Genomic DNA, 16,695 nt, shown 5'->3' with positions numbered 1-16,695 from the left:
AAATGTATATACCATACAATACAAGAAGTTACATTTTGCTTTAATTTCTCACAACATGCTATATGGCATTACAGCCAGAAACATTTTTTCTGTCTTTTTTTTTTTTTAAGGCCGCACCCACAGCATATGGAAGTTCCCAGGCTAGGGGTCAAATTGGAGCTGTAGTTGCTGACCTATATTATAGCCACAGCAACGCCAGATCTGAGCCACGTCTGCGACCTACACCAACAGCTCACAGCAACACTGGATCCTTAACCCACTGAGCAAGGCCAGGGATCAAACCTGCGTCCTCATGGCTACTAGTCAGGTTCGTTATCACTGAGCCACAATGGGAACTCCCCAGAAACATGTGAAAAATTCCTATATTTAAGGTTCTTTTTGCTTTGTTAGAAAATACATTTGCCTTTTTCAAGGGGGAAGCCCAATTCATATCATGAGAAGACCTTGTTAACTTTCATTTATAATTCTTCAGGGGAAAAAAAGATATTGCAAAGGAACTTTAAGATTGGCCATTTTCCAAATTCCACAGGAAGCGTCCTCTAAAGTTTCCTTTTGTTGATATCTAAATGTCACCTTTAAAAATCCCATGAATCTATGTGCCTACTTTTTACCATAACTTTTACTAAAGAAAAGTGCCCTTGAAGGCCCTCTTCTCTGCTGCTATTGAACTCTCAAGGACTTCATGGTCCAAGGTTGTGGAATACAAACTCCTATACCCTCCACAGAGCTGTTGTAGAGTCCTCTTATTCTCTACAACACTGTGCTATCCAATATGGGAGCTACTTAGTCAAATGCGGCCATTTAAATTGAATCTAAATGAAATACAATGTCAGCTTCAATTTCTTGGTCACACTGGCCATACCGAGAATGCTCAACAGTGACACTTGGCCGTGGCCAATGGCACTGAACAACAAAGATCAAATTTTCATCACCACGCAAAGCTCAACTGGACAGCACACTGCTCTAGAGAAATCCTGAAGTCCTTCCCCTCTAATCAATGTTTTTAAAGATAGCTTTAGTGGGATATATGTGACATATAATACATGGCACATATTTAAAGCGTATGACTTGGTAAGTTTGGCCATATGTATACCCCTGTGAAGCTTCCTCCTTCCTATTGGTAATCCAAGTGATTACTTCTTTGCTTTCTTTCACTAGAAATTAGTTTGCATCTTCTAGAGATTTATGTAAATACAGTCATTCAGTGTGTACCTTTAAGGGGGCTCTGGCTTCTCTCACTCAATGCAAGTATGCTAAGATTCCTCTGTGATGGAGTTCCCGTCATGGTGCAGCAGAAATGAATCCAACGAGCATCCATGAGGATGCGGGTTTGATCCCTGGCCTCGCTAGTGGGTCAGTGATCTGGTGTTGCCATGAGCTCTGGTGTAGGTTGCAGATGTGGCTCGGATTTGGCATTGCTGTGGCTGTGGCGTAGGCTGGCAGCTGTAGCTGATTCAACCCCTAGCCTGGGAACTTCCATATGCGCAGGTGCAGCCCCAAAAAGCAAAAAAAAAAAAAAAAGATTCCTCCATGTTGCTGAAGATATATCAGTAGTTCAGTCCTTTTCAGTGCTGAGTAGAATTCCATTGTGTGGATATACCACAGTGTGTTATCCCTTTACTTGCCAATGGGCATTTGAATTGCTTCTTGTTTAGACTTACCTAGCTAAAGCTGTTACAAACCTTCACATAAGAATCTATGCTTTCTTTTCTTTTGTGTAAATACCTAGCAGTGGAATACCTGGGTCATATGGTAGATGTATATTTAACTTTTTAAGAAACTGTCAAACTGTTTGCCAAAGTCTCAACATTTTATATCTCCACCACTAGTATATGAGAATTTTTCAATTTTGAACTAACAGGGCGGGGGGGGGGGTACTGAGTCTAACCTGTTCCTCTAATCTCCAAAGCAATTCTATAGTTACTTGTAAAATATTGACCCTGAAGTCTCTTTCTTTTCCCAGTTAGAAAAGTCACCACTGTAAAAGGAGTACTAGGCTTCACCAGAAGAAACCATGGCAGGGTTCCTGCAAAGAAGGGGGATCCCTTACCTCTCATCCGGAAATAGCCTGCCCTTCTGGTCCGATGCCCCACATGGGGAACAGCCCACCTCGGCAAAAACTGGACACTGGGTTTTGAGTAGCAAAGCCGTCTGAAACACAGTCATCATCACGCCCTACATTGCTTACTATTAATTATCTAGATGGTACTAGAGCCGAACATAGGATTCTCACTTAAATCGTCTTTTTACAATTCTAGTTTTCTCTCTTTCACAAAGAAATGCTTTGTTACTTAGACCATTTAATATCATTTTATTTAATACTGGAATGGAACATATCATTTGTATTGGTTACCCATAGCCAGCAAGAGCTCAAGAGATTAAAATATAATGGTAGGATCTCAGGAGCACTGCAGACAGCATGTTTATAGCTGACAGGCAACTGACACTTGCTAAGAGATTGCAGTAAGTGATTTAGTCAAACTTAAAAAATTTAGTTTTAAGATTTCAGTTAATTTTTATGACATGATGTTTTCCTTCATTCCATCTTTATTTCCTGTTCCCAAAGAACAATTCACTTTGGCACATCTCAAGCCTCATACCTGACTGGTATAGAGTACCAACTGCACGAGCTGAGGCATCAGGGCATCGGCCATGGTTAGAGTCTGTAAGTTTGGATGCATCAAGGAGGTCAGTAACACTGGAAGAAGGTGACCAAGCATAGTAGCCTTAGTAACTTGTTCCAAACCTTTTAACCTACAAAAGTCCAAGGAAACACAGAGCTTAAGCATTCCCCAAACATGCAAAGAAGCAACTATCATCATCCTTATCTGACAAATTCTCTTAAACGGCCTCTTTGAACCAGTTATATACTTATCATCACAGCAATTCAGTCCACACTTCCGGCCTTCCATGAGGGAGAGGACAGAAATCTAGTAACAGAGTTCACCTTCAACCTGTGATTTTTGCGCCTCCCCCCCAGTCCAAAGTTTATATGGTGCATTTCATAGCACCTTGGAAGCACTATATAAATGGTTTCTAAAATGCAAACAGGGAGTTCCCGTTGTGGCGCAGTGGTTAACGAATCCGACTAGGAACCATGAGGTAGTGGGTTTGATCCCTGGCCTTGCTCAGTGGGTTAAGGATCCAGCGTTGCCATGAGCTGTGGTGTAGGTCACAGACGCGGCTTGGATCCTGCGTTGCTGTGGCTCTGGTGTAGGCTGGTGGCTACAGCTCTGATTAGACCCCTAGCCTGGGAACCTCCATGTGCCTTGGGTGCGGCCCTAGAAAAGGCAAAAAGACAAAAATAAAATAAAATAAAATAAAATGCAAATGGCTACTCTAGGTAGTTACCACCTGCCAAGTTCCCTTGGCTCTGGGGCTGCAGGTCACAGCGATGCATGAGTCTCTGATAAGGAGACAACAAATGCCTATGACACTGACCCAGCTGCCCAGAGACAGGCAGATTTTTAATGTGTTTAAAATCACGTTCTTTTTCCCCCTCCAGTTTTATTGAACTATAACTGACATCATTATATAAATTTACGATGTACAATATGATGATTTGACATATGTATATATTATGAAATGATTACTTAAAATCCCACTCTTAATATTTCAATCCTCTGCCAGGATTAAGGTAAACGACTTGCCCAAAGAAACATGTGGGTTATGTAAATTCTCTAAAACTACTTTGGATGCTAGAGTTGGAACCAAAAACAGCCCTCATGTCCCCCGTGCACCACATGCCAGCAGTAAACCTTACATGTCCTAGTGCAATGTCTTTCTGCATTACCTTGTTCAGTTCCAACCTGCCCATCTATTCTCTGGGAGTGGCAAGAAACAGGGACATGGGACGGACAGGGTTACTGGAGGAAAAATTACACTGCAGGATTGTTTCAGATCAGCATCTCAACACTGAAATTAGCAATAAACACAGTATGTAACTCATCTCTAACAGCAAACCATAGCAGAACCTTTAATGGGGTGGTCTGAGAAAGAGCTTTAGTACCAGGAAAGAGAAGTCTACCCTCTATATAGATCACTCCTGTATTTGGAGAAGTCAATTACAGTAAAATCTTGAGCTATCATTGTCAGTGCCGTTCTTTTTTTTTTTTTGTCTTTTTGCCATTTCTTGGGCCGCTCCTGCGGCACATAGAGGTTCCCAGGCTAGGGGTCTAATCAGAGCTGTAGCCACCAGCCTACACCAGAGCCACAGCAATACAGGGTCCGAGCTGCGTCTGCGACCTACACCACAGCTCATGGCAACGCCGCATCCTCAACCCACCGAGCAAGGCCAGGGATCGAACCTGCAACCTCATGGTTCCCAGTCAGATTCATTAACCACTGAGCCAAGATGGGAACTCCAGTGCCATCTTTTAAATAGCAGTTAATTATCTGTATCACTAAGTCACTTCTACCTCCCTCAAGTACTTACCATAAGGAAACTAAGTGCACACGGTGCTGAGCTAGATTACTGAAGGAAAGGTGAATTTGGGAGTGATGAGGGCAGAAAACCCAAGTGTTAGAGATGATGGTGTCCACTACACCTTGCTACGCTTAGATCATGACTGGCGGTCCAGTCTCACCTAAAGCACCATTAAAGAGTTCAATTGCATTTGGCTTTGAAACACTTGCCATTTCCACTGATTCTCACAAAACCCCCTCTATATTAAATGAACATTTGATATTCTGTTGAAAAATATTTTGCTTCCACAAGCAAATTCTTCTGGAAGGGCAACAGCCATTTCCTCACCTCTGCTCCCGGTCAGGTATGTCACTATTTATGAGGGCAGTTGTGACCTGCTGTAGCATTTCCAACACTTCATCACATCCAGTCAGGATCTGGGTGGCAAGAGCCAAAATACTGACCTTTAGCTCCTAGGTAGAAAATATCAAAAAATTATTCTTAAGCTTTGTGATGAATATATACTCGCAACGACAACACGAAATGATGTATTTGATGACGCATTTCCAAATTAAATAATGAGGTAGCCAGAATAAGCCCAAAGCAGTAAGTTCCGCTAGGATGGCAAGTAACAATTTGAGATGGGCGGCTAAGGTCTGGAGTGCTGACAGAAATACGCAGTATTTCACGGGGAGCACACCGAGTCCCTGGGAGAAAGGGCATTTCTCCCATCCCCTCCAGCACAAGAGAGCTCTCGGTGGCCAGCCCAGAAACTGTCCAGGTGGAAGATTGCCTTGGGTGGTATGAGGATAGCTAAAGAGAAAAACAGAACAGTAAAAGGCGCATGTATAGGCGGTGATTAAAATGAGACAAAAACACAACATTCTGAAACAGTACAAGTGACCTTTTTACTTAATGTTTTAAACCATTACACTCAAAAACAGGTAAGTTCAAAAATTCAATTAAAGTAGCAGGCAGTCATAGGCTATTAAACATTAAAAATAACTAGTAGAGAGTTCATGGGAGCACGAATACTAAAGAATGTGTTAAGAAACACTAGTTAAGGTCATAGAAATGTGTTGTTTTCAATTATTTTCTATTAAGGAAAAAATGCAACCCAATGAACCCTTTAGGTAAAATCTGTATCTTTTATTTTTCCCAGAAATACTAGACAAGCCAGCCTACTCTGCCTTTACCAAGAGAAGGGTTAAATAAGAATTTTAACATTTAACCTTTCAAATATAAGACATTGGTTTTCATTGTTGGAATTTCCTGGGATTTTTTGGGGTATGATTAAGGTATTTTTATCATTAAGAGAAGAAGAATTCTGAACTGACTGGATGAAAAAAAATTAGGTTTAAGCCATCCTAATCCTATCAGCCTTCATCTACTGATGACACAGCAGCATGGGGCCAGCACTACACAGGCCTTGGCTCTGATCCTCACAGCAACCTCACAAGGGAAATACTATAGCCCCTTTTTACTGATTCAGAAACTAAGACAAGAGAAGTTAATAAACAGTGCCAGCAATTTCAATGATTAATTCATGTATTTTTGCCTGTTTAAAAATGGATTATATAATAATAAACCCATAAATATGAAATAGCAGATGGATGATTCATATAATATATACACACAAAGGGATAAGAAAAGGGCAAACTGTAATGGCTTTTATCTTTAACTATGGCTTCCTTGGTGGTTTTTTCAGTGTGTTTTAGTCAACATTTTAAGGAAGAATCAAGTTCTTATTGATTTCTCTAATTACCCCACAAAGATGAAATTCTGAAGAACAATGCAAACAACAGCTTAGAGCATCTGTCAAAATTATAACAACCATGGCTATAAAAAAATCTGTGGCTCGCTATAAATTGCCATGTGGGAACAAATTACTGAGTTTACACAGAAGCTAACTTCAAAATAATTACCAAAAATAAAATGAACTATAGGTTCACAAATTATTCAACAACAGGATTGTAAGAAAATTATCACCTCTTTAGAGTTATTTGAATCAACAGAATATAAAAAGCCAGCCAAAATGTCAAAACTGTTTAAAATGTTATGCTCCAGGATTTATCTATATACATATATATGTATATGGACATATATATAAGTACATATATATGTTATAAACTTTCAGGTGCATATGAGATCACTTGTAAGTGCCATATTTTATAGTTCTCAAAAAAAGATGAAAATAAGCAAAGGCACAAAGAGATTGACAGGAGCACATGGATGACACATTATGAGAGTGTCACAAATACAGTAACCACTGTGCAGTGACATAAAAATCTATGAAATGAGTGGCCTAATACTACTTCTCACAAACTATAAGCCACATGGTGAACTCTGACATCATAATACACAGAAATTTAGCCACTTAAGCTGTGCTTTTACACACTGAGTAGAAAGCATCGTTAGAATAAAGCTTGGTGTTTACCTGTACCTTCAATGTCTCTCCCTGCAAGGAGTTGTCACTGTCATCATTCTCATCAGGTTTAATCAAAATAGTGTTACTGAGAAGGTGGTTCTGAACTGCCATCAGATAGCGCAGGCAGGAGGATGCAGCCTTTAATACAAATAAGGGCATTTAAATGATCAAAACCCTACTGAAAGAAGGGCTTATGTAATCCTCATGTTTTTAAAAGACTTTGACAAGGGAAGCAAAAGAGAAAGTACAGAAAACAGACCAAGTTAGTTTCTCGGGTGACTTATTTCCACATGGCTTTTGATATATAATTTAACACATTTACCATAACTTTCTGGCTTCTGCTACATATTTCTTGCTCATCACTCATATATTTACTTAAACGTTTGCCTCTTAATAATTAATTCTTCTTCCCCACCCTCTTCCCCTCACATACATCTCCATGAGAGAAGTCTCTACCGAAACCCTTAAAAGAATCTTTTGCTTCTTAAAATTAGAAGGGAAATCCTTGGTATTTTAAACAAAATGAAAACATTGATTCAGTCTAACAATTTATTACATCAAGACATTTAAGCAGGAAGAATAAAGTCTTTGGAGAAAGCACCTCAAGTGGATTTGTCTAGTTCTACGTTTCTAAGACAAGCACACAACCATTCACTGACTTCCATTAATTAAATCTATCCTTGCAAAGTATGTGTATGTGCACACACACACCTCAATACGCTAAAATGAAAAGAGGGACACTTGATATAATTTTGCTTTCATTAAACACATTTTTACTTACAGGCACAGTTGAAAGCAGTTTTTGAAAATCATCTTTAGAGACAGTTTGGCACTTGGTGATTAAGATACAAGATTCTCGTACAACAATCTTCAGAATGTAGTGTAAAAGTTCATCATTTAGTCTTTAAAATGCAGGAAAAATGTAACAATAAGATACTGGTTAATTAATACAAGGATAAAATTTATACAATCAGTACAAGATGACAAACAGAAGATACAAAATTTCTTGGTTCTGTAAGCAAATCATCTTACTGAGTAATGATGTTGACAACTGGGTATATTAACTAAATCAAACTTACAGAAACACAACAGTACTCAAGAAGCTAGTTTTAAGAACTTTATAAATAACAAACACCCTCCTCCCCTCACCTGCTCTAACCACACCCTCAGCCTTGCTCAAAAGGCACTGATTTGAACGATGCCCTCCACCCAGATTTCTTAAATAAGCTCCACCTCTTATTTCTGCAAAGTGCTTTTGCCAGGCCCAAGTTACTTTACTCATAAAACTGAAATGTGCTAATTTTTTTTGTTTTTTTTAGAGCCACACTCACGGCATATGGAGGTTCCCAGGCTAGGAATTGAATAAAAGCTATGGCTGCCAGCCTAAGCCATTGCTCATGGCAATGCCAGATCCCTGACTCACTGTGCGAGGCCAGGGATCGAACCCGCATCCTCATGGACACTAGTCAGATTCGTTTCAGTCAGATTTGTTTCTGCTGTGCCACAATGAGAACTCCTGTGCTATTTCTTATGGCAACTATGGGCTTTATTATCTTTCAGTTGATCCACAGTTTAGACTTAACATGGTAATTATCACATAAGATATTATAGGAGACTAAAGTTGATCAAATACATTTAAATGTAAATTAATTACTGAGAAAAACACAAAGAAAAGGCTAGCAGTGAAAAACATAACGTAACATAACATCACCTATAATGATCATCCTCCTCGCTGCCAAATCGATTGTTTTGAAGCTGTTCCGCTAAATTGGTTAGGATCACATCCCGCAGCTGGGAGAGGCCGCTGTTTCTCTCTCCTAACACAGAACAAAGCTTCATAAACTACCTTGATAATTACACTTGGAAAAACTGATGCTATTGAAGAAGTATTTAAACAAGCAGACTATCAACAATCTAGGGGCACCAGGCTTATTTACTTATACAGAAACAACAGCAGCAAAAACTACATCATAACCAATCAGATTTTCTTTAACCAGAACATCCTGGTTTAAGCGTAGTTATTTCTTGATATTTCACAAAGTGTGATTTCTAATTCCCTCAAAAAATGTTGCTTATAAATGCAGAGTGTCTTTAACGTGGTGAATTTCATTGCTGTCATTTAGTTTAACTTTAAACATTGGGTTTTAATGTGTGGGGGAAAAAAATTGGCTTAGAAATTCCAAGATGCCATTATCTTTAACATTCATTAAACCTCTACAGTCAGGTACATTATGCTACACAGCGAGAATAGAAAGAGGTTTATAAAGCTTGACAACATACAGAACACGGTTTCTGCATTCAATCTGGTTTAAGTGCTGACATATGTGCCTTTTTAAAGTAATGCTGACTAATAGATATGAAGAAAAAAATACTGTCTTAAAAGTCAGTCATTTCCTTAGGGACAAAAAAGGATGGATTTTTTTCAAGGGTAATTAAAGGATAGTTCTCACCTTCGGTTAAGACCAGCTTAAGTAAGTTATTGATTTCAGTTTCACCTGGGTACAAGATATTTAAACCAGAGCTGAAATGACAGAAAAGTTGAAAAGCTTTTAAACACATGTTCTAGAAAGTCCAAACTCTAAATATTTAAATTTTTATTAAAGATGCCGGTGTGAGTACAGTTTCATCACTAAAAAAAGTTGAACCTAAATTCACTGTTGTGATATAGTCCAGTGACTTCCCTGATAAATGGTATCCCTCTCCTTTCATACCTGTCAATCACCAAAATGATAACTTATCTGAGGCTAGAAGCAGAACTGGTTAAAGAGAACTGTCAATATAGTCAAGCCAGCTACATGCAGATTGTGCCAAAAAAATCATCTGAGAAGCAAATGGGAGGGCAAAGACGAGAATCCAGTCTGTCAAAGGCTGTTTCTTAACCACTTTGCCACACTTTGTCCCAAATGAAAACATCCACTTGCAAACCATCAAAATGTCTACCTCAAGGGAGGTTTTTTTTTTTTTTTTTTTTTCCTTTTGCTGTTTTAAGACCCAAAAGTTATATAGATGGCTGGCTTGGGTCCTCTGGGGTGGGGCCACACACCTCTCCCCTCTACAGGTGAGGTCCTGACTGCCAGATGGGATAAGAGACATCCAGGCCCTCAGCCTGCAGGGAAGGGTGCAATGCAGTGCAGGAGAAGCCTCCTACAGGAAAGCACTAAGCAAGTCATGTGCTGATCACCTGATGGCAAGGCAGACTTCTTTCTGAATCTCAGGGCAAATTTGATCTCTGGGTGCCATCAACAACTGCCAAAGAAGCAATCCTGACCGGCGAATGATGTCTCGATTCCTTTCAGTTTGTGGGCTGAAGAAAAATTTAAACACCACCTACAGAAACATAAGGGATATATCTGGAAATGCTAATTCTACTGGGGATAAAATTATCCCGATGAAGAAAGTACATGCCAGTTATTCTTATGAATAAATACCCAGGTGGATTTTTAACCACATTCTCTTCTATTGTGTAATGGTATAATTATAGTAAATATATTACATATATTAATTGCAAGGAGCCACATATAGCAACATTCCATTAACTGCAGTGCAATGAATATGATGATAATTCTAATTACAGGATTAGAATGTATTAAAATGCAAAAAAGGAATGTTATTACATTTTTATTCTGGTAGAAATCAGCTGGCTGAAGCCAAAGCTTGTGTTTTTCTCTATTTTATTTATCTCAAAGCAGTGTATTTACCTGAAAGACCACAAGAATGCAGCGTATAATACAGGTATCTCCATTAACCATGGCCTTCTCCATAATGTCACAAATACTGCTAAGATGGTGTGCTTCAATCGGATGCTGCTTGCCCAAGACACTCGTGATGGGAAGATTGGGGTTGGTGGCGAGAAGGTTGAGTTGGTGTATGCACATCGCACCAACGTGGTGCAATAATTGGTTTATAACCTCATTTGTGGTTATAGCCTCTTCTAGAAGGTGAAAAGGAAATTCAGTGAGGAAAGACATCTCTGTGAGTGTCCCCAAGGAATACATCTCTGACTTAGAAAAGGTACATGCACTTTTGTACCTTCCTGTAGAAGAGACTATTTTAGTTCCAATCTCCACTTCTGTTGGAGAACCCTTTTCCCAGAGTGCTGGGGTGAAAACCCTTGGGAATTTCCTTTTTTTTTTTTTTTTCTTGGCTGTGCCTGCAGCATGCAGAGGTTCCCAGGCCAGGGACTGAACCCAAGTCACAGCAGTGACGATGCCACATCCTTAACCCACTGAGCCACCAGGGAACTCTGTGAATTTCCTTTTTGCTTTTGTCTTTTTTAGTGCCACACTCGTGGTATATGGAGGTGCCCAGTCTAGGGGTGGAACTGGAGCCACAGACACCAGCCTATTCCACAGCAATGCCAGATCTGAGCTGCAGACATAATTGACATGGCAAGGCTGGATCCTTTAAACCACTGAGCGAGGCCAGGGATCAAACTTGCATCCTCATGGATACTAGTCAGATTTTTAACCTGCTGAGCCACAATGGGAACTCTGAAGACTTCCCTTTTTTTTTTTTTTTTTTTTTAAGAGCATAAGTAGCTACCACTTCCTGAGCCTTTTCTATATGCCAGACAATGGACTGAATGCTTTGCATGTATTACCTTATAATAGTTACAAACTTCAACTATTTTAGCCCTGTTTGGCAGAGAAGTGAATCAAAAATCAAAGAGGTTCATTAACACACCCTGGATCACATGGCTAAGTGGTAGAGCTGGGATTTGAATTCAGGTCATCTCAACTCAGATCCCAGGCTGGTAACTATTCAAGAAAAATCTCTGCATCTTCTATCCCTCCTCAGTGGTACAGCCCACCACCCTCCCTCATCCAGAAATATCTCCTCCCACAGTGCTTCAAACATTTTGATCTCATTTAGTCACCACAGCCTAGACAGCAATCAGTTCAACCTTGGAAGGGATGACAAGCATCCTCTTATCTAATAATAAATGTCTCATGGATGGTCACAGGGATTCAGGGAATGGAGGTGAAATTAATCTAAACAGGCCAAGTACCAAAAAAAAAAAAAGACTGCTTTTTCCCTTAAACCATCTGAAATGAACTGCCTAAAAGGAATTAAGTAGGTAATCTTGGAGAGACAGGATCAGTTGGGGTAATCTCAGAACTGCAAAAGGATTGTGAGTACTGGGAACTATGAGGAAAGGACTCAAGGAAAACCTAACAGAAGGTAAACCTTGTCAAAACTAAACTTCAGAGAGTTCCTATTTTGGTGCAGCAGAAACGACTCCAACTAGGAACCATGAAGTTGTGGGTTTGATCTCTGAACTTGCACAGTGGGTTGAGGATCCGGCATTGCCGTGAGCTGTGGTGTAGGTCGCAGATGAGGCTTGGATCTGGCGTAGCTGTGGCTGTGGTGTAGGCCGGGAGCTGTAGCTCTGATTCAACCCCTAGCCTGGGAACCTCCATATGCCGTGGGTGCGGCCCTTAAAAGCAAAAAAACAACCCTAAAATTCAATTGTGTGTTAAAACTAGGGCCAGGCTGGGTTGCATTCTCTTCAGTGCATTTATGAATCCTTGATCTTATAATAGTAGAATGAAGGTTAGTACTATTCATCTTCACCAAAGACTCTTTGAAAGGTAGCTCTGGGATCTACACAAATAAAGGAGGTCTTTAATTTTTATTCTGATGGGAAGCCGTTTGAGGTGTCTAAGCAGAGGAGTGACAGATCTAACTACACAGATTGTACAAGACTCTGGCTGCCATGCAGAGACGAGCCTAAGTGGGGTGGAGGGGGGCAGCTGCAAGGGAAGAAGGAAGACCAGTGAGGGCGCTACTCTGATAATCCAGGGGATGATGGCCCAGAGGAGAGCTGAAGCAGCAGAGACTGAGGAAAACTGTTAGATTTGGGATATATCTTGAAGAGAAGAGCTAAAAGGATTTGCTGGTGTCCATTTGGATGTGGATATGAGAGAAAGAAAGTCAAAGATAACCCTAAATTTTCAGTCTGAGCATATGAAAGAACAGTGATCCACATACTGGCATATGAGGGACTGGTATAGATTTGTAGGGGTGAGATATAGGGAGTTTTTTGGGGGTCATTTGTTTTGTGGGGGTCCTTTTAGGGCCACACCAAGGGCACATGGAAGTTCCCAGGCTAGGGGTTGAATTGGAGCTACAGCTGCCGGCCTACACCACAGCCACAGTAATGCCAGATCCAAGCCACGTCTGCGACCTACACCACAGCTTACAGCAATGCCGGATCCTTAACCCACTGAGGAAGGCCAGGAATCAAACCGACATCCTTGTGGATAGTAGTCAGGTTCACTAACGCTGAGCCAAAATGAGAACTCCCAGGAGTTTGTTTTTGATGTGTTAAGTTGAAGATGTTAGGTATCCAAGGGGAGGCAAATACACAGATTGGAGTTCAGACAAGAGGCTTGGGCTTGGAGCTAATTAGCGAGTCACTAATATATAGATAACTTTCTTTTTTTGTTTTTTGTTTTTGTTTTTGGTCTTTTTGCCATTTCTTGGGCCACTCCTGCGGCATATGGAGGTTCCCAGGCTAGGGGTCGAATCGGAGCTGTAGCTGCCAGCCTACGCCAGAGCCACAGCAACGCGGGATCCGAGCTGTGTCTGCGACCTACACCACAGTTCACAGCAACGCCAGATCGTTAACCCACTGAGCAAGGGCAGGGACCGAACCTGCAACCTCATGGTTCCTAGTCGGATTCGTTAACCACTGCGCCACGATGGGAACTCCTAGATAACTTTCTTATTTTGTGATGTTTTATAGCTTATCAAGACATAATTTACATACACCATGAAGTTCACCCACTCTAAGTACACAAAATTTTTTTAGTAAATTTATGCAAATACCAAAATCAAGAGGGAAAGCAGAGAAATCACTACTGACGCTATAAAAATTAAACTAATTATAATACTGGGAGGAACTTTGACAACAAAAAAGAAAACTGAGATAAAATGCACAAATGTCTAGAAAGACACAAATTAGCAAAATGAACTCCAGAAGAAACAGAAAATCTAATAGATAATTCCATAGCCTCAAGCATCACCTTCTCCAAAATAATAACTACTGTGGCAATTAACAAAATCTCTAATGTTTTTCATTCCAGGAAGTAGAGCCTAATTCCCCTTCCAATGAGTATGGGCTTCATATCTTGATTTTAACAAATAGAGTATGGAAGGGGAAAAGCAGTAACTTTGCAGGGAAGGAAGCTGACATTTAAACCACGTGATCAATTTTAATAGCTTGAGTAATGTCATGTTACTACCATGTACCCTGTGATTATCATGTAACGAGAAAAGCACTTCGCCTTTGCAGTATTACTCCCCAAAATCTATAACCTCAGTTTAAAAGGAGAAGACATCAGATTACCCCAAACTGAGCAACATTCTACAAAATATCTGACCAGTGTTCCTTAAAAGTGTCTTTTTCTGTTCTTGAGATAGAATAACTCTATCCATCTATATTCAAGTTTGCTAATTATTTCTCCCACCATCTCGAATCTGCTGTTGAGCCACTCTGATGACTTTTTTACTTTTCAGCCACTGAACTTTTCAAATCCAGAATTTCCAACTGGTTCTTCTTCATCTATAAATTATTTGTTGAAATCCTCATTTGTTTAATCACATACTTTCCTTTAATCTTTTAGTTCTTTAAATTATTGATTCATTTTTGTCTTTTTAGGGCCACACCCATAGCATATGGAAGTTCCCAGGCTAGGGGTCAAATCAGAACTGTAGCTGCTGGCCTACACCACAGCCACAGCAACACCACATCTGAGCTGTGACCTACACCACAGTTCATGGCAACGCCGGATCCTTAACCCACTGAGCAAGGCCATGGATGGAACCTGCGTTCTCATGGATCCTAGTCAGGTTTGTTGACCACTGAGTCACAACTGGAACTCCCTGAATTTATTGATAAAGGCTACTTTAAAGTCTTCATCTGCTAAGTCCAATATCTCATTTTTACCTGCAGTGTTTAGCTTGATTCTTTTTTTTTTTTTTTTGTCTTTTTGCTGTTTCTTGGGCCGCTCCCGCGGCATATGGAGGTTCCCAGGCTAGGGGTCTAATCGAAGCTGTAGCCACCGGCCTACGCCAGAGCCACAGCAACGTGGGATCCGAGCCGCGTCTGCAATCTACACCACAGCTCACGGCAACGCCGGGTCGTTAACCCACTGAGCAAGGGCAGGGACCGAACCCGCAACCTCATGGTTCCGAGTCGGATTCATTAACCACTGCGCCATGAAGAGAACTCCTAGCTTGATTCTTATGTTCATTTTTTATTTCTTACTTCTATTTTAGTTCTTTCTTTCATTTGCTTATTTTTATTATCCTTGTTTTTATTTTGAAGCCTGCCTTCCTAATGGTCACCTGACCTGAGTCAGAGGTTATGTTCAAAAACACCTTCGGCCAGTAAGACTTCCATCCTGGATGGATACTTGTCTTTTGAGGGGAAGCACAACAAAGTTTATGCAGTTTTAAACTCTTCCCTGGTTTTCACCTTCTGCTGGGCCCTCTCAAATCTCTGCATATGTATGAAGGCTCACTTTCAGCCAAGCCTCTGTGAGTAGCTTGAACCCTCTCTGGCTTCTATGCAGATATTTGGGGAGTTTATGAAGGTCCTTTGTAGCTTTCTCACTGTTCAGAACTCGCCAGTAAATTTCTGGCTAGTCTGCTGGCTTGCTGCTTGCCCTAAACAGGACCACAACCTCAGGCTAGCTAAGCCACTGGGTCTCTGTTTGCCACCAAGATCACTACTGTTACTGACATTGCTTCTGAGCATGAGTTTTTCCATGCTGTTCCAAATCAATCAGCCCCCTCTGGCAGCAAAGCGGCTGGCTCACGTATCTGTCCCACCATGGGAGAATTACTGCACTGACTGAGCTTGAGGTAAGGGACAGGAGTGTCCCAAGCAAAGAACACCACAGACTTCTATTGTTCTTAGCCAAAGTTCAGTGTTTTTTTTTTTTTTTTTTAATGAATACTGCTTCTATATTTGGTGTACACCTTTGGTCAATTTCCAGAGCCTATAAATAATTATTTGATAATTCAGTCCATTGCTTTATCGGGAGAGGATTTGCCGAGATACTCACTATTCCATACCAAATGGTTGACTTTGAGGTCATAAGATTTTAAGTTTGTATTAACTTAATATTAAGAAACTTAATACTAAGAAATATAAGTACTTTACTAGATATTCTACCAAAGTGTAAGTCTGTGTATGCGAGTAGTTATCAACGCAAAACATTATAATAGCTTATATAATCCCATGCCGAGTACAAATAAGGAACCAATATTTGACCCAAAGTTCTGACAATTTTACAAGGGACATAACAATTTTCCTTTAAAAAAACTTCCCACCTCAAAAGCTCTATTCATTTACACACTTATTTACATATTCATAAGCCAATCAGATGGGAAGAATTTTAGGTTTCTAAATTCAAAGAGGGAAAGCTATTGACAAATTCTGCTGCTTGGGCTATGTTCCCACTAACTGATGCTGCTTTACTCGTGCACATTTCACGGGGGAAGGTCTCTTCCCGTAGGATCTAAGTGCCCCTCACCTTTGGGCTCAGTGATGATGTGGCTGACTCCAAGCCTCTGACAGACATAATGGAAGGCCTGATTCCCGGGATTACACCATTGATCGATATAATCATTCGAGCACGTCCACAGCATGTTGTTCACTGTATCATAACAGGCACCTGTAAAAAGGGCATCCTTTATTCAACTATCATGTCATCATCTGCCTGATTCATACTTCTCATAAGTACTGCTAAAGAATGGAAGGGCAAGGATTCTCCCCAACCATGGCAGGTCACATCCCTACTCCCAATATTTACCTGGCAAAGCATTAGATTGGGGCTTAGTAAGAAAGCAG

At 40.5% G+C, this 16,695-nt stretch overlaps 1 protein-coding gene across 7 annotated transcripts in view; it reads right to left on the bottom strand.

Annotated features, from left to right (window-relative positions):
- Positions 1 to 16,695, bottom strand: part of HECTD4 (HECT domain E3 ubiquitin protein ligase 4) — a 209,247-nt gene that overhangs the window by 90,405 nt on the left and 102,147 nt on the right. For 4 of the 7 annotated variants that reach the window (XM_047760399.1, XM_047760396.1, XM_047760397.1 and 1 more), the window contains exons 11-20: positions 16,379 to 16,519; positions 10,532 to 10,764; positions 10,015 to 10,160; positions 9,284 to 9,354; positions 8,545 to 8,650; positions 7,615 to 7,735; positions 6,843 to 6,971; positions 4,754 to 4,878; positions 2,601 to 2,754; positions 2,051 to 2,151 (exon numbers count right to left, since the gene is read on the bottom strand). In XM_047760399.1, the coding sequence (XP_047616355.1) occupies positions 2,051 to 2,151; positions 2,601 to 2,754; positions 4,754 to 4,878; positions 6,843 to 6,971; positions 7,615 to 7,735; positions 8,545 to 8,650; positions 9,284 to 9,354; positions 10,015 to 10,160; positions 10,532 to 10,764; positions 16,379 to 16,519 (1,327 nt within the window). Of the gene's footprint in view, positions 1 to 2,050; positions 2,152 to 2,600; positions 2,755 to 4,753; positions 4,879 to 6,842; positions 6,972 to 7,614; positions 7,736 to 8,544; positions 8,651 to 9,283; positions 9,355 to 10,014; positions 10,161 to 10,531; positions 10,765 to 16,378; positions 16,520 to 16,695 lie in introns of those variants that run through there. The other 3 variants (XM_047760398.1, XM_047760400.1, XM_047760402.1) reach the window with 2 other exon arrangements.

This window comes from Phacochoerus africanus, chromosome 15 (genome assembly GCF_016906955.1).
Source record: "Phacochoerus africanus isolate WHEZ1 chromosome 15, ROS_Pafr_v1, whole genome shotgun sequence".
Taxonomy (NCBI): Eukaryota; Metazoa; Chordata; class Mammalia; order Artiodactyla; family Suidae; genus Phacochoerus; species Phacochoerus africanus.
The sequence above is the reverse complement of the archived record's forward strand: the minus strand, read 5'-3'. Positions and strand labels throughout refer to the sequence as shown.